The 18819-nt window shown below is 43.2% G+C and overlaps 1 protein-coding gene across 1 annotated transcript; it reads left to right on the top strand.

The window, feature by feature from the left end:
- The first annotated feature begins 4049 nt into the window (after positions 1–4049).
- On the top strand, positions 4050–14283 carry LOC142817276 (uncharacterized). The gene is made up of 6 exons (XM_075894335.1): positions 4050–4143; positions 5320–5437; positions 8130–8257; positions 9757–9864; positions 10781–10888; positions 14062–14283. Exons 2-6 carry the CDS (start codon positions 5364–5366, stop codon positions 14211–14213), a joined length of 570 nt encoding a protein of 189 aa, XP_075750450.1. The 5' UTR covers positions 4050–4143; positions 5320–5363; the 3' UTR covers positions 14214–14283.
- The last annotated feature ends 4536 nt before the right edge of the window (positions 14284–18819 follow it).

The raw sequence follows: 18819 nt of genomic DNA, 5'->3' as shown, positions 1-18819 counted from the left end.
ATCATTGCATCAGATAACACTTGTTAAATGGCACAAATATACAAAAAATATAAAAATACAAATACGCACCATTCATTTAGGACTCCAGGGGCATGGGCTCATAAATTTTTTCTGCAAATTGAGTGCGAGGTAACTGGCGAAGTGCGCCGTCTAGATCATTTCATTGTTCGACAGTGGATGTGAAAAAAGAGTATTTAAAGCTATTTAAACGTGAGCGAAAAGAGATAAGATTAAGGGGGTGACAGCTTCGGGTAGCTCGAGTAGGACGCTTCACAAATGAAACTGGGGCCGTGATTACGAATTATTCATGTACAATTTTGTGTAAAGTGATCAGCCATTCGCACTTGCGTCGGTGTGATGGTGTTTCAAGTGCAGAATATGTTCGTGGGAAGAAGGAGAGAAGAGGCAATTGTATCTGCTGTATATGAACCTTATGGCTTTTCTTTGCAAAGATTCCAACTTGGCTACGTCACAAGAGAAGTATGGGGACCAGACAACCGATGCGTACTCCAAGATTGGCCTGATTAGGGTTTTGTATGCAGTTAATTTGCAGTCTTTAGTGACATCCTTCAATGCACGATTGAAGTAGAATAATTTACAAAGGGCTTTCGAATGAATGCGATCTATATGTTTCTGCCATTTTAAGTTATGTGTGAAGGTCACCCCAAGGTATTTAAACTCATCAACGTGTGTAATATTAGTTCCACTGTAAACGTAATGAAAGCGTAACGGCTGAAAATTATTGGGAAAAGTCATAAAGACTGTCTTCGTTAGGTTAGTGGATAGTTGCCAGGAATCACTCCAGGTACAGAACCTACAAAATACCTCATTTATAAGGAACTGGTCTCCATCTAAGCCTCGAACCACATACCATTTGTGACCTTCCTGCCGGTGGCAAGTTATCTTTTCGTCCACTTTTCTTTTTTCACATTACATTACGATTACTTCCAATCCCGACACCTATACTTTCTCTGACATTATCGTCTGTTAGTTCTCATTATTACCATAGCAAGAGTAATTAACAGCAGTACTTTGTTCTTGATATCAAATACAATGCTGTAAAGAATTTTACATAATCCAAATTTTGAATCGCATGCAATCACGCCAAATTAGGTTGCGTGCTTCAATAATATATTATAGGTTCTATGTGCAAAAAGAAAGGAAGAGGATGACATTAGGTTCAGGTCTAGCAGCTCTACGCCGCCAATTGCCCATAGGGTGGGTGCCTTTCCAAGCGACAATAGCTTCGTTCTGGCTAGCACCAGGCCAGAAAAGCGCTTGTGCCTATTTAGGCAGTAAGTGTCTGGCGGCAGCAATTCTCGGCCTCCCATAGTAGCGGTATATATGCTCAACTATTTCACCAAGGCTGTCGTAGTTAAAGTACCCCCAGGCGTCTTTGCGAAATCTTATGGGGCTACCTTTCGTGATGGGTACCCAGAAAAACCCGAGTGCCAGGTCAGTGTACTCCTCCACCCATTGAGGAAAACCGGTGGGTTCCCGGTCGGCACTGGGAGTCCAACCCGGTACCTCCCACATTACAAGCGGACGCTCTAACCTTGTAGCCACCTATGCGGTTAATGAGGAATTTTGAAGCTCTGAACCCCTGTTTTTTTTTTTTTTTTTTTTTTTTGACGCGCACTGGCCTCGCTCAGTAGACGGGCCTCTAGCATGTTGGCTCCATTGAAATGCCACCGCCGCCGCTAGGATAGAACCTGCGATATTCGGGTAAACAGACAAGCACCGTAGTACTGCACTGTGGCGGCGGTGGCTCCCTTAAATTGTGCAGCTAGTCCGACACATCTGCTGACAAGCGGGTGCTCTCACCACAGCTGTGTTTGCGTCCTTGCGTGTTATCTCGTTAAAATTAAGTAGTAATGACTTCAATTGCACCGTCAGCATAATCGCGGCGGTGTGCGTCCTCTGTGCCGTTGTCACAATAAGTAAAAGACGACAAAGAAGTGGATGGTGCGAACACGTTGGGATTGCCCCAACTTCGAAAATGAAGTTTTCTTATCGTAAAGGCTTGGCTACGGACTCCCGAATTCTCAAATTATTGTAAAGATTACATCACGGTTTAAAACACTAAAAAAATACGCTACAGCAATTTGTCGCAGGCGCATAGTGTTTTATCGCTACCAAGTGCCTTCATATTTGGCTGGAAGCTACCTAGGCAGGTCCGACAAGGGCAACAGGGAGCTGCTTCGGCACAAGACATAATCCTGAGTGTTCGAGTTTCTGTATATGAATCTTGCACATTGGAGAACAGAGAGAGGGTACCTATTTTAACAGGCGAACACGTTCAACGGACAAATGTCATTTGTTGCAAATGTCATTCACTATGCCGTGTGCAGCAACAAAAATGGCATTAACGACGAATGTCATTCGCAGTTGATAACATTACAGAGGCCGCGTGACATGGGTATAAAAGCCGTTTCGGCCCGGTTGTGTACTACTTTCAGTGAGCCCAATCCCGCAGTCTCACATTGGAGAACGCCATATTTTCCAGTCAACGGCTTCCTTCTCGGCAGTGCAAACCTTTTTTTCGGTCTGGTCCTGCCCATACGCGTGCCGCCTCGCGCCGCTGCCATGCTAGCCAAGCGTCGGCTTTATGCAGAACGAAGGAATGCATGCCCAGTTGCCCTTGGTGTCACGTCTTGCGCAACGCAGGGGTTTCGCGCAGTGTTTAGGCAGTCGGACTGGTATTGTAACAGTCTATGAGCTACAACGAAGCACGCGCGCAGCTCTGCAACAGGTTTCTAGTCTATGCTCGTTCGTCACTGGCAAGCCAGCCTAGGACCGGCATTATGCATGCCAGGTTGCCCTTGGCATCACGTCTGGCGTGACGGTTTGGTTTCGCGCAGTGTTTAGGCAGGAAGACTGGTAGTGAAACAGTGTAGGAGCTACAAGAAAGAAGGCGCACAGCTTTGTAATCAGTTGCTAGTCAATGCTCGGTCGTCACTGCCAAGCCAGCCTAGGGCCGGCTTTATGCATGCCCAGTTGCCCTTGGCATTACGTCTGGCGTGGTTGTGTGGTTTCGCCCAGTATTTATGCAGGGGGACTGGTAGTGAAACAGTGTAGGATCTACAAGAAAGAAGGCGCACAGCTTTGTAACCGGTGTCTAGTAAATGCTCGTTCGTCACTGGCAAGCCAGCCTAGGGCCGGCTTTATGCATGCCAGGTTGCCCTTGGCATCACGTCTGGCGTGACGGTTTGGTTTCGCGCAGTGTTTAGGCAGGAAGACTGGTAGTGAAACAGTGTAGGAGCTACAAGAAAGAAGGCGCACAGCTTTGTAATCACTTGCTAGTCAATGCTCGGTCGTCACTGCCAAGCCAGCCTAGGGCCGGCTTTATGCATGCCCAGTTGCCCTTGGCATTACGTCAGGCGTGGTTGTGTGGTTTCGCCCAGTATTTATGCAGGGGGACTGGTAGTGAAACAGTGTATGAGCTACAATGAAGAAAGCGCAGAGCTTTGTAACCAGTTGCTAGTCAATACTTGGTGACGTCATCACCGCGCGTAATTTTCGTTCATTGAACAGATTACCGCTTCAGCTATGTCCTAAAATTTGTTTTTTTTTTTGTTTTGTTGCACATCCAACTTTGCCTTTCCCCAGTTCTTGTATGCCCACCCCTCATGTAATGTCCCTTACGATAGGGACCCTTGAGGATAATAAAATGAATAAATAAATAGATCACGGCTGGCTTAAACATCTCCTCTTCTAAAAATTATTTCGATAATGCATGAGCATCGTGTTCTTTAATGCACACTTGAGTCCCCACTTCTTTCAACATACTTAATCTTCATCCCATTGTAACCATGATCACGTGAATGAATGAAATTACCATCTCATAATCTCCACGCAGAGCATTATATAGTTTCACCCCTTGAGTACTCATGAGATTGGTGACACGCCTAAACCTACAAGACACTGTACTCGAAGATGCTGATGCACACATCATATAGCATCAAAATTTTGTCTCTGCTGCTCCATTTTTCGGTGCTCCTCTTAGTGGGTGGGCGCCACTGCGTGAGGTTATCATCATCAGCAGCAAGCGCAGTGCTCCGTCAGTGTACCTGGCCACGTAGAAGCTGGCGTGTGCCTTTCTGCTGCCCCGCTTTGGTAACGCAAGCCTGAGTTACCGCAGTCGTAAGTCTTCGTTTACTTACCGAACGCGATGGGTTTCAATGGTTTGACAAGTATCAGCAAACTTGTAACTGGTTTCTAGGATGCGTAATTATGTTGGCAGTAGAAACGCAACGATCGGGTCTGCCGAGTTAGGGTTAAGGTTAACGTGCCAGTGCAGCAAACTTACTTTATCTCATCACACTAAAAAATACTTGTGCAGTACAATTGCTTGGAGTCATTTTACTGGGAGAACCAAACCTGCAGCTTACATTGTGTAGTATTTATTTTCTCTCGCGATTAAGCGTGTCACTTCAAGGGAAGAGTACTATTATTCCACGACTACTGTTGCGAACGGAATTTGTTACCTGGAGTTGCACGAGTGGTATACAGTAAGAATAAATTCGATTGTGTTTGTGAATTCAGGTCATATATGGTGTCCTTATCGAACTAAAACCGTGAGCGCACCAGTGACCTCAAGATCATGACCACCACAGTAATGAGGGATGGACCTAATAGAGAGAGATATAGTGAGAGAAGTAAGATAGAAGCATAATTGATAAGAGCCGTGACGCAGACTTCGCGAGCGTTGGGTGTCTTGCGTACGCAATTACATCCGTTCACGTTAAGTCCTTAAGGAGAAAGTTGTAGCTGCAGAATGCTTTACGAGAATAACATGAGCGAAAAATCGCCGCAGTAGCTTAACAGTTGTGGCACTGCGTAGACACTCCGCGCACAGTCATTTGTTCAATGTGATCTTTGGTTTGACGTCAACTTTTTTTTTGAAATCAGAGATTGTTCAACAATTAGCAGTTTTAACCATTCATATGATGAGTGCATACTAGTGACAGATCATTATGCTAAGCTTGCTCCATGCAGCAAGCCTAATGGCTTGCTCTACAGTGCCTCTACAGTGACTTCATTACGTCTGGATTGCGTTTAATCACTGGGGGTTCTGTAACATACGCATAAAGTCAAGTTCACTGAATGTCTTCATCGCTCCTCCATCGAAAGTCAGCAGCTGTGGGTCGCGTGTTTTGTGTTCAGATAAGAACCATGATTTGGGTGCTCACGAAAGAAGCCTACGTGATCAAAATGATGATAACTGAGACCGTAAAGCGTGTGAATTAGTTAACCATATTAGATTTGAGCACATCTTTACGGTACTTTCGGACGTGTCAACGCTTTCCTGTATTGCAGCCCTTGATTCCGGATAAAAAAGAAGAGGCACAAGTTGGGCCACCATGCTCCGTTTCGCGTATACATTGACGCTCGTCTTCCTCTGCATCGCGCTGAGCCACGGCGCACCAAGTTTGGCGTAAGCACAGTGCGACTTTCTCTTTATTATTTTTTTATATAATGCTTTCGCGGTGGTTCTGCAGCCCCTATTCATTACCGGGAATTAAGCACCACCCTGCGCAATCTGACGTAAATAAAAAACAAAACCTAAAAAAATATCGGCACAGTAGTACAGGTTAAGCACTCTTCGTATTATGGTGACTTCTGGCTTTTCGAACATGTCTCCTTATTTACTTCTGGTTTTAACATACGGCCTACGAATTACTTCCGATTTTTATGTCTCCTGAATACGACGTATAAGCCTCAACAATACTAAAAAAAAAGCCGCGCAGAATATTCTTTTACAGTTGTTTGAGTGATGCGAAAGCGCAGAGTACATTATTGTACCACAACTTCTCGCGTACAACCTGCACTAAATATTCAGAAAATTCGGAGCCAATGTAGGAATGCGCAATATACGCGAATGTCGTTGCGTAAATTTGCTTCACCACACGGTTGAACTGTAACGCAAAGATAGCTTCACCAACCGAAACTGAAGACTAGGACAACAAAAAGCGAAATCTGTGTAAAAACCAACTTTATACGTACATCAATCAAGTATATGACAGCACAATACATGATAACCTGCGCCAACTTTATATGTACATCAATCAAGTATATGACAGCACAATACATGATAACCTGCGCCGTCCGTTTGTCCGTCTGTTGTTTCATGCATCTATTCGTCTGTGCAACCATGCATCCGTCCACCTGTGTGTCCATCCGTCCGCAAGGGGAGCCGTCCGTCCATCCATCCGTCTATCGGTCTATCCTTTGTACTAGTCCGCCTCTTCAACCTCTACATATGGACCTTCAGACCTGGTTCCGCCCATTTATGATTCACATCGTGGAGATGCGTGGATTTTTTTTCTTTCAAGGTGTTGTATTGGTGGTATGCAAGGGCGGGCTATAAAAATACGGTGCGTCGTAGCCGCCCTTACAATGCCGAAACAGACATCGCTAGGTGAACAAGAACATCGGAAGACTCGACAAAAGAAACCCGTGGGCCCAATGTTATCTCGGTTGCTGGAGAAGAAAATGCGGTAAATAACCAATTTCCACTCACCAAAAAAAAATGTTTTTTGCACTCAAGTTCTTCGTTCGGTGTAGTTATCTCCGCAGACTCCATCAGTTTTCTGAGAGCTCAAAAGGCGACCTGTGTTTTGTCTCGAGCAGCTATTTTCTGAAGATTGCACGCAACGTGGTGGATGTGGAGAGTGACCACTACTTTGGGCCTCGCCAAAAGAGGACTCGCGTTAGCGCTGGATACGTCGTCGCATATTTATTGTGTCGGAGTGTTCTTTCAGCGATTGAGGCTAATGCACACTAAGATAACCAGGCTTCTAGAGCCATGAGACTAGCTCATAGAAACCGTTTCGCAGAAAATTGCAACGCGAATCATCAAGTGCATTATCAAATGCTCCTAGGCAGTTCCTTTTGACAATTTTTAATAACTATAATGAAATGCGAAAGGCGTCTCCCATCTGGTGTTCGTTAACGCGCACCTAAATCCAAGTGCAGAGGCCTCCAGGCTTCCGCCCCCATCGCAACGTGGTCGCTGCAGCCGGGATTCAATCGCATCACCTTCAGATCATCAACCGAGCACCATAAATACTAGACCACCAGGGTAATCTAAGCAAATAATGATATCTACAAATCTAAATGTTTACCCGCATTTTGTATGCGATTCTAGGCGTAGGTGTAAGGCACAAGACAGCAGCTCAAAGGAAGCTTTTTTTTCCTGTAAATGAGGAAAATGATTTCCCGGAGCGAAGGCTGAAGAGAGGTAGAAGTTGAATATTGCTAATAAAAACGACCCAGAGAAGCGCCTAGAGGATAACCACATCCTCTAGGCTTGCTCGGAGGACCTGCCGACCACCGACCTCGTTTCGCCACCCCACGACGAGAAGCAACGCGAGGCCTTTCTTTTCAGTGCACGCCAAGACATCCATACCTGGATTCTTGCAAGAGCTGAGGACACCATCGCTAAGGACGGCCTGGCATCATACGCAGCCTGAACCTCGCCTTACCCCTCACACACCTTGATGAATGAAACTGTTACTCGCTCTCTCACGTAAGGTACGGCGTTTAGAGTGTGCGGAGTTGCGGCTGTGCACAACTGTGGCCCTTCAAGGATCGCACGTCACGTGGCTACTTAGTATTTCACGCTCCATCAATCGTTGGTTTGTCGGTGCTCAGGCGTTCCGATGCGGCGTAGTTTGGTGTTTTATTGAGGTCACTTATAATTTAAAGTGGGTGCGTTTTGTTGTTTTTTTCATTGTGACATATCATTGTTTTCACGCATGAGCGTTGTTGCCTGTAGCAACAAAAGTGTTGTGCTGCTAAGCTCAAGTTCATGGATATGGAGGAAGGTCAACGTCAAGAGGGAGCACTTCTCATTGTGATCAAAAGAAAGAACGAGTGAGAGAATTAAGGAAATAAGTAAACAATAATTGAACTAACAAGAGAAAGAATTGTTCAAACAATAAATATTATTAAAATAAAGACAGAATGAATTGCAGAGAAATAAATAATTTACTGAATACCTATTAAATGGTAAAATATTTAGGTAAATAATTAAATATACTACGTGGGGCATACAAACGCCAAGCTTTGCCCACCCTTATGTGCGCAACAAGGCTCCTTATTTACTTCAAGATTTCTTTTTCTAGGCGTACTGAGGCTTGCGACGAAAAGTCGTGCAATGACACTTGTTCAAAACAGGCTCAAGATTCGGACCACGACATCTACAGAGGGTGGTGCGATCCGCAAGGCAGCTGCCGCTGCTACCATCGGGACCGTACGTACCCGCGACAAGCGAGTGAACGAGGCCCGCGGTTGTACGCGTGAAGTTTATAATGTTCGATCTAATTAAACTGTGGCTCGTGGTGATGTTCGAGACTAGGTATAGGCACTGAATGTAATAAAAAATTTTAGCCTTGCAGTATACAACTGATTTCAGAGCGCACAGGGGAAGTAAATATAGATAGATAGATAGATAGATAGATAGATAGATAGATAGATAGATAGATAGATAGATAGATAGATAGATAGATAGATAGATAGATAGATAGATAGATAGATAGATAGATAGATAGATAGATAGATAGATAGATAGATAGATAGATAGATAGATAGATAGATAGATAGATAGATAGATAGATAGATAGATAGATAGATAGATAGATAGATAGATAGATAGATAGATAGATAGATAGATAGATAGATAGATAGATAGATAGATAGATAGATAGATAGATAGATAGATAGATAGATAGATAGATAGATAGATAGATAGATAGATAGATAGATAGATGCCCAGTGATGAAATCAAGTTTTTGTGTTTCTTAGAACGTTTTGCCAGGTAAAGATGAAGGAAGAAAAAACTACGAAGGAGCGTTATCTGGTAATCTCGAAGCACAGTAAAAATATTAGGCACTTGCCGTGTCACACACGAGCGCTGCTATAGGTCGGCTCGCTTTGGCTGCGTCTACTGTGCGTACGGTGTGGGCGTAATCCTGCCCAGGAGGCACTGCGCACCAGTCGTGGAGGGGTTTTGTGAGAAGTGGTTTGGCTTGCCAGAAAGTGTTAGCGGAACTACGTAACGCTCTCTCCCAGCTTTTTGCTTCCTCCATGCAGGCAAACATGAGCGTACGTCTGTAACAGCTAACATATCTATAGATTCTCGCCGCGTTAGCTCATTAGTAACATCGTTGATCAAGTCTGCCTAAGGTCGTGGATTTGACAATTACCGTGGCCGCTGGCTGCATTTCGATTTGTGGTGGATGCAACCTTTAACGCTCATATAGATAGGATGCATTGTGCGCCCATTTTAAAAGATGAAATGGTTATAACCCATCAGGAATCCTCCTACCCAGATTGTAATTTCTTGCCGTGCATGCCTCAGCAGAAAATATATTTATAATGGCAACACGATAACTACCTGTAAGGAACACGGGGCACCAATGCGAAAAGTTTTCTTTCACGCAGTCCAGCATGCTCGATGTATTTCGCATTTATACGCAATTTTAAGGAAGTATTCTTGACTCGTCCTAAAGGCATTGTTTTTGATCGCACTTTTTCTACAGCTCGAAATACTTCCCGAAATAGAAGCATCGGATTTGAGCTTCAAGTAAAGCTTTCTTATTCAGTCCCCTGCAGCTATCTGATGCATTCTTTTTCGTCATAAAAAAAACAAGCCGTAGATTTGTTCTCTTTTTATATTTTCTGTGTTGTTTTCTCAATGAAGTTCAATGGCGCATTGGCTAATTGGTGGCGTTAACTTGTTTTCGTGCGCAGTTTGCCACGCAGACTCATGTCAAAACACATGCGAAGAGAAGCACATGAATGAGACCAACCTAACGTACGAATGTAAAGACCAACTTTGCGTCTGCAAGTGGAACAGAAGTAAGCTTTTTCTTACTCACTATACATTATTTATTTTCACAGTAAATAATCTGGGCCGTCAATAAACGCAATGTGCCTTTTGCAGAAATACTTAATAATTTTCCGCTTATCTTGATAGACATTGCAACAAATAATAAAAAACCAGCATTCATTATGTTTTAACTTTTTCAATCGGGTTATCTTTATCAATGTGCCTGCAATAACTTGGATAGAGCTTAGGATCTCTAGAGATTATAAAAATCTTCAAGTATGCTCAAATATAAAGAATATCTCCTCAGCACGTTTAGGTCGCCGTGTTTACGTGAAAAAGAAATTTCACTGAAGTTATAAATTGTTGGCTTATTCACAAAAAACTTCAAAAAATTAAGACAGAAAATAAACAGCCTAAAGCGCGAATTTTAAGCTGGACTTAAAAAAAGGTGAGGAATACCGGTTTGATAAAATTATATATATGACGTATCTTGAAATACATCTTGATATACACAAGGGCGATTATATACGAGTGTATACGGGGTGCCTTGGCTAACTCTAGCAAGAGTTTAAAAATTCGACAAGAGAATCCATGACGACACCAAATGCATGTCGGTAACTATATATTGCGTGGAGAAAGTGATACTAATAGTTTGTTTTGGACAATGTCTTAATTGGGCTAAAGTATTCAACAAACTAGTAAAGAAATCAAGCTGAGAGACGATTTCAATCAGAAATTCGTAGACGAGTTTGCGAAACGTCTGATTAGAGAGCCTCTAACTGCACATCCACTACGTATTAGTGTTGTTCTGCTATCTACATATCAATCCTACATGCCGGGAAACAAAGGTCGAGAAAGTATATTGTGTTGGTGTGGGATCGCTAAGATTCGGAAATTCTGTTCTCGTCATTGCATCACCAATTCTGACGTTCATTGCCTTTTCAGAGTGCAACATTACTGGGTGCGAGGAAACGTGCAATGACATCTACGCTGGAAAGCCCAACATAGAATGGTGGTGCGAGGACATCAAGTGCAAATGCAGATGGCACGGAGGTAACTTGCCACCATATCGCTCTTGTACAAACGCTTCTGTTAATCCGATAAATCATGCAACAATATCCTCTCTGAAAGGAAGCGGCTCTCTACGGCCCTTAGTGGAGAGACGCCGTAGTCACCGGCTCACTACGGCTCTTAGTGGAAAGACGCCGAGAGACGCCGTAGTGGAGGGCTCCCTGAAAGGAAGCCTTCCACTACGGCGTCTCTCGTAATCATATCGTGGTTTTGGGATGTTAAACCCCACAAATCAACCAGAGTGTAATGCGAGAGCATTGCGCTCTAAAAGAACAAGTGGACAAGAGCCAGGCACGTAGCGCGTAGACAGGTTATACTGTTTTGTTATGTTATGCCACTGGTCATTTAGGGTAACTGACTGGATTCCAAGAGAACACAAACGCATGAAACGGAGACCGCAAATCAGGTGGGCTGATGGCACCAAGAAGGTTGCGGGTATAACGTGGCAGCAGAAAAGCACACGACCGTGTTGATTCGTGCAACATGGGAGATGCCTTTACCCGGCATTGAGTGTAGTCGGGCTCGTGATGATGACGATGTGATAGTTATATGGCTCCATTTGCATCGCCTTCTTATTCACTCCTTTGTGGACTCATTAACTGTACAGTGAAGGAAGAAACACCTGTACGCGTCACATTGGGTGTGTGAACTCGCATAAGGCACCTACGGCAAGTATGTTTGTGAAGCATCTGCTATGCCATTTTTGACCATCTTACAAAGTACTGGAGTAACCGGTATACTCTCTTAAGGAACCACAGTCAAACGCATCTACAACAATACCGTTTTTAACAATGTATCAGCCGTAACAATGGGAAGCAGCTGCTCCGTGAATTTTCCTAGGTGGTGAAATCACCCGCTTACAGCAATGCGCACATGCCGTAGTATCGGTTAACTGTCTGTTGGGCGTCCGCACCCAAAGGTAATGGAACGCGATACCCTCGAAAAACAAGAAGAAAACTAAAAGTTGAAGCTGCTAAACATTTGCTACAAGCCCAACAGACCTCAGCGCACCTTGACATTCACAATATGCTTCTCCGTACAGTAGTTTGGCATTGCGGCAAAGCTAACGTTTTAAATTGGTTATGACACGGGAGCATGGTCTTTTTTTTTTTAATGCAGTTTCAAACATGCAGTCAGAGTAAACAGTTAAGACTTGGAAGAATTTCAGCATCTGTAGCTTTGCATTGCATTGGTTCTATGTGGCTTCCAGGGGTCCCGTTATAGCGTCTGAAGTTTCGGGCACGTCCGAAAAATCGGCAGCTCTGTCAACTTTATCAATGGTGTGTGCTGGCATATGCCATCCGATATTAGTTTTCTCACGAGAACTTGTTCCCTCTGTTTTACTTTTTTTCTTTCGTGCAACTCGTTTAGAGCAATTATTGGTTATACGACAATGAAATTTTCTGGGCCCTTCAGTATTGTTTAAGTTGGTTCAACTGTATATGTGTACCTACATAATGCGGGCTTTTTGACGCTGTGGCAGAATTATTATGATAATGAATTGGGGCAGAGCCATTTGAAATGAAATGTCAGCTCTGATTTTCTACTCAATTCGCACTTGGTAGCGGCTACTATGAGATCACGCAAAGACGCATCTATTTACGAGACTCCTCGCCTGACATGACGCGTATATAGTCTTTTTCCGAAGCCGTTTTAAGCACAGACATGCTTTTGGGGCAAAATACTTGATTATCGCTCGGAATTTTCGGTTTCGATTTCCGCTCTAACAGTCAATTTTACTATTCTCCTCCATCGTAATTTTTCGCTCACAGTGAGAGAAAAGCGCCTGAAGATGTATTTTAACGGCGATGATAGAACCTTCCTTCTCACTACTCACAATTATCAAAATTAAATTATTCATCGAAAGCAACTACTGATGAATTTATCTCCAGGGGCATGTGTTACCCGTATAAATCAAACAAATCAAGATTGAAAGCGGTATATTTTAAGCCTGAAAATGAACAAAAGTCCTGGCATATCACATTCAGATTTGGCAGTTCATAACTCACTATCGTATCGTGGATTAGATTTCTGGATTATTTTTCAGTGTGCACCTGGCTTTGAGGACTTATATTTAAAAGCAGTCAGCCACAATACCAAGAATTTCGTGCATTTTATCAAGGGTAGGTACCTGGCTAGCTAAGGCTGTAAAACTTCACATCTATAAAACTTTGCTTTTACCTCACGTTAACTACTGTCATTACATTTGGGGCACGGCAACTTTAACAAAACGCACGTCATACAGAAAAGTTCTGTTGGGGCCATTGCAAATGCTTCTTTTATGGCAGTCACACTACCCAGCTAGCCCGTGAAATAGGTCAACTTGACGGGAAAACTACAGTGCAATGCTCATGAAACAGTTTCGGGCAGGCTTAAAACGTGACAAATTTTGAGGTACCATTGCGAAACTGAATCACGGCAGCGTTCTTGAATAAGCGGCGTATCTAGGGGGGGGGGGGGCACAGCGGTTCCATACACACCAATTGTTTTTCACCATGGCAGAGAGAGCGAAAAATGACCATTCTAAAAGCGTATCCCCCCCCTTCCCCTACCCAAGAAATCAAGAAGGTGCCCCCTATAAAAAAAATATTATGCTTATGCCCCTAACATAGATGTATTATTTTTATCGCCTGACAATATTTATTATTCTGTTATCCAACATATCGCTGTACTTGTTTATTTATTTATTTTTGTTTGTATTAAGAGTTTATAATCTTTTCCCATTTGGTTGCACGTGTTTATGCCTGCGGGAACATGCGCAGTCTGAGTTCAATGTTGTGTAGTTTTTGATATGTGGTATTCTCTCGGAGCCTTTTTTTTCTATAGTAGTCATTAGGACCATTTGTTTATATACATTTAAACTTTTCATTTTTTAGCAATTTTTATGCTGTATTATTTCTGCGCTATATCAAAGTAGTTTTCTCAATTTGTGTATATTTATTGTAAAGATAATTCTGCCATTGCCACCCATTCGCAAAGGGGCCGGGGTCTTCAACCGGGCCCATTAGACGCTTTTTGAACACGGTCCGAAACATATGGAAAGTTATAGATAAGGTTGGACAAAATCACCAATCCCAACACCGGATTTTCTGAGACACTGACTATTTGATATCTATAAAGGTGAATAATTCGTCGTTCTTCTATGCTCCTTACAGCGCTGGATGAAAATGGGGCACCGCAGGCCAGCTTGACCGCCGACAAGGGGCCCTATTCTGAGAAACGTGAGGCAACGATTGACGTAGTGGGCATGGACTCCTTCTACCTGATGAAAGAGTTTCATTTGACGGCTACCAAAAAAGCTGTCTAGTGACCAGCTTACACCTGAGGCTTACTTCACCGGAGCGCACATTCGTAAGAAAAAAAAAACTTGTGCTTCAAGTGCCAAATAAACAATTTTCTTTTTAAATACAACCGCTTTCCCAGAGTAAATCCACTACCATTCTGTAACGTGTTGTGGTGATATCCGATGAGAAGTTACACTTCTAAATAAGCACAAAGAAAACTAAACAAACGTGACTAACCAGAATAGAATGATAACAAACTGGAGAAACGCGACGTTAAGCATTCTGTCCTGCATGCTGTCTAAGACATGCTTCCGTTTCTAGTTTTCGTATATGAACTTCCAGTCTGCAGCTTCAGCCAAATAGGGTGCCTTCAGCTTCCGCTTATTGTTGATAGGAAGCTATAAAAATCGCCGTCTGTGTACTCAACAGGGATGGCTAACCGGCGAAGCTGAAATGTGTGGCTCTGCATGGTGTTTATTACTGGGGTCAATTTCAAAGGTTCATTGAAGTCTTTCTCAGTTATAAGTTGCATCTGTCTAGACATCCTAATGTTTTCCGCCTACGTGTTCCCTTCTTCATTTTCAGTGGACGAGTGGCGAGCACAAGTTAAGCCCAAACTCTCACGAACATGCATTTTGTGGTGAAGGCTACAATGTAGCGAGAACGATATCGTCACCGGTGACCGCACCTGTCATACACGTTCGTCACGCAGTCACATTGAGCAAAGCCAATTTTACTGTACATCAGGTAATTGAAAGGGCAGCGAGTGCACCATGGGCGTCTCATGGCATGCATGACTTGCATGTCTTCACTTTCCCATTACCATATGTCATTCATGTACGTCCCACGGCACGGTCAAGCAACACAAATTTCGCTGCGTCCACATACTCTCGTTCTTGTTTCTTCTAGGTCTCACGAGAACGTAACGTAGTGAGCGTGGTGTTACGTACACGGCGTCTTGTTTTGGGCGTACGTGCGCATCTATGGAATCAATACGTTATGTACTACACATGCGCAGTTCTTTCACGCGGCAGTGCTGCAAACGTGGCCTCGTTACGTATGCCTAACTAAAAGTGTCTATTTGCCCATTACTGAAGCTGAAAGGTTCCACAACCTTGCACCAAAAAAAAATATATCGTTCTTCACTTCCCGTAAGCGCAAGGAGTTGTGTGACAGAACGACGATCAAGCATGGCTGGCATGTTGTCGACAGGCAAGTTTTCGTTCTATCACCGCCACAACCGAACTAGGCAGAACCTGTGCTGGCCGACTATTCCGCCATGTCACCGCAATACAGTTTTCATTGGTTGCTGTACGGCAGCGCCATCGTAGCTGAAAGCTGCGAATAGTCCACAAACGGCAGGGGTGAACTTTTCCCACAGGCCATCCACTACCATCAGTCAATAGTTTTATCCCTCGACCCGGACACCATCGCTAAACATTTGCTGATTTTTGTTTCGCGAGAAAGCATCTTCAAGCCACACGAACACACAGGGAGCCAAGAGCAGGCCAGAAGTACGAAGTTTAGACAAATGTGTGTACTGCCTATCATTCCCATGCTCGCTGAACCGCTGTGCATTGCAACTCCCATAGACACTAGCGCCAGAGTTCCCTCTAGTGTATATTGGGAAACTCTATGATGGTAATGACATATTCTGAGACCCGATGGCAATGCACGCTTGTACTACACATTACTGCTGCAATATTTCATGGTATATTGTGAAGCATGTATACAAGACGCGTGTGTTTTTAAAGTGTAAAAGTTACTTTTGCTTTTGCTTCATTTTCTAGAAGAGGGAGTTAGTTTCTCTGCATTAGCCAGTAGACGCGAAGTAGGACATTCGTCTGCCACGCAGACAACCCGAGTTCGATCTTCAGTCGGACCTAAACAACCCGGGTTTGATCCCTCCTGTGACCAAGGGTTTTTTTATTATTTATTTTATACGTATTGTTCTCAATTTTTAGTAAAAGAAACTTTAAAAGAGCTTGTAAAAAATAAAATTCCAGAAACTGTGCTTAAATCCTTAGTCCCCCTGAGCCCTGTAGCTGGTAGATTTTATCTGCTTCCTAAGATTCATAAACAAAATAATCCAGGCCAGCCAATAATTTCAGGAATAGGAACCATTACGGAAAGCCTGTCTCGATATGCAGACAGCTTAATTAGTTTAATTCCTTCAAACTTCTCTTCATATGTCAAGGACACTAATCACTTTCTGCGTGACATTGTAAATATGCGTGTTCCGAGTGAGGCTCTTCTGGCCACACTAGATGTGGTGTCACTGTACACAAATATACCCCATGCGGACGGGATTCGTTCTGTACTCCAAGCATACAATGACACGGTAAATGACAAACCCATCAATGGTTCCACCTTGGGCACTATTTTATCATTGATACTCGAGCTTAACAACTTTGAATTTAACGGTGAACATTATGTTCAAACCAGCGGCACCTCGATGGGCACAAAAATAGGTCCCAATTATGCGAACATCTTCATGGGCATTCTAGAAAATAACTTTCTCGCCACTCGTGACCTTAAACCACTTTATTACAAACGCTTCATTGCCGACATTTTCTTGATTTGGCACCATGGTGAAGCGGCATTACATTCTTGCATTGCAGACTTCAACAAAGTAGAACCATCCATCTCCTTTTCCCACTCTTATTCACCAGTCACCGTAATTTTCCTTGACGTCAATGTAGCTTTAAGCAATGGTAAACTAACGACAAACCTATACAGGAAGCCCACTGACCGACAAAGATATCTTCATTTTAAAAGTAGCCATGTCAAACACTGCAAAACAAGTATCCCCTATAGCCAAGCTATCTGTTTTAAAAGAATTTGTTCGGACAACAGGGATTTCACTCGCAACTGTGACCAGCTTGTAAAGCATTAACCGAACAACAATATCCTTCACAAATAATTGACGACGCTCTCCAACGGGCCAAATGTCTCGATCGGAAAGAGCTCATCAGTAAGGACAAGCGAATAGCGCCACCTTCCCGAACCAACCTCGTTCTAACGCATTCTGCATCTATTCCTAACGTGTCCCATATACTCAGAAAGCATTACAACTTACTGACACAGAGCGATCGGCTTAAGGACATCTTAACTGAATCACTGCGGGTTGTATATCAGAGATCAAGGAACTTGCGTGACATGGTAACTTCTTCCAAGACTAGATTCATTGCTCCCGTTGGTTGTCACCCCTGAAAAAAAAAACGCGATGTAAAGTTTGTGCGCACATGACAACTGCGACTGTTGCTAAAAGCACGGCATCTAACTTTTCACTTAGGATTAAAGGGAACTTAAATTGCGATAGCAGACGCATCATATACTTACTTGAATGCTCAATCTGCCACATGCAATACATCGGTCAAACCGAGACATCTTTCGCATCCGTTTCAACAACCACAAATCACACGTAAACAGTTTGCCACATCTTCCATTGTCCAAGCATTTTCATCTACCAGGTCATTCGTTTGACAAGATTGTGGTGACACTATTAGAATCGGGCTTCAAATCGCACCATGATCGCGAAATTCGAGAATCATTCTTGATTCACAAGTTCAACAGTCTGTTATCCGGCATTAACGAATGCGTAGGCAAAGTGTCATGCCTTTCTACGATGCCCTGACGTCCGAAATTTTGAGAAATATTTAAAGAAGCATCCCTGACGTATTATATACTTCCTAAAGGTTATCACATATTTATTATTTTTTTTCATGTGTGATCCTCGTCGTCAATGGTGAATGTTACAAATGCCTTTTACATGCCCACAATCTTGTCTATTGTATTACATTTTTATTGTTTTTTAGTGTAGTCACGGCTGTTTCAAAGAGTTTTTGTGACACTCACATGCTGATCGCACGTGTTTTGTACTGACGTGTTCATGCCTGCCCATGAAAGCGGCTACATACTCGTATTTCTGTTAATCCTGACGAAGGCCGTGCCACGGCCGAAATGTAAACAATTATCAAATTTTCGTAAGTGTGCTCCTTTATTCCTAATTATATATATATATATATATATATATATATATATATATATATATATATATATATATATATATATATATATAGAGAGAGAGAGAGAGAGAGAGAGAGAGAGAGATGTGCATGGACAGCGAGCGACGACATAAGAGAGATAGGAAAGATGAAACACGGTCACAGGAGTCCGAGGACGGGGCACTACTTGCGAGAGCTCTTGTCGGCGACAGGAGATGGCGTAGGGGTTAATCCAGCCGGCCAGAGCTGCGCTGTCGTCGGAGATCACGAGGGAACAACTGGTGGGCACGGCTCAGTGGTTAACTCATTTATACTAGCGGTGCATGTCACATACATCGCTGCCGTGTGAGGTGCCACCTCGCACTTGGAACCGAAAACGAAACTGAACAGTGCAGGACAACAGAGCACCATACCGCCCTCAAAAAAAAAAAGACACTCATAAGAAAATACAGTACAACAGTATACCCAGCACAGGACATCGAAGAATACACAGTACACTAAAATGAGAAAGAAATAAGAAGTAAAGCGCACAAACAAATGTACACGTAACATAGTGCACAATTCAACGCAATAGACGTAGAACAATACATTACGAAGAATGAAAAAGAAATTTATAGTATGC

The sequence above is a fragment of the Rhipicephalus microplus genome, chromosome 5 (genome assembly GCF_043290135.1).
Source record: "Rhipicephalus microplus isolate Deutch F79 chromosome 5, USDA_Rmic, whole genome shotgun sequence".
Classification (NCBI taxonomy): domain Eukaryota; kingdom Metazoa; phylum Arthropoda; class Arachnida; order Ixodida; family Ixodidae; genus Rhipicephalus; species Rhipicephalus microplus.
Note: the sequence above shows the minus strand (reverse complement) of the source record. Positions and strands in the feature narration are given on the sequence as shown.

What these genes read in the sequence shown, in the direction of transcription:
- LOC142817276 (XM_075894335.1), top strand. Translation starts at nt 5,364, where the DNA reads ATGCTCCGTTTCGCGTATACATTGACGCTCGTCTTCCTCTGCATCGCG. An exon ending in CGTCTGCAAGTGGAACAGAA is followed by an intron (nt 9,865 to 10,780) that starts GTAAGCTTTTTC and finishes TTGCCTTTTCAG; the next exon opens with AGTGCAACATTACTGGGTGC. An exon ending in CAAATGCAGATGGCACGGAG is followed by an intron (nt 10,889 to 14,061) that starts GTAACTTGCCAC and finishes TGCTCCTTACAG; the next exon opens with CGCTGGATGAAAATGGGGCA.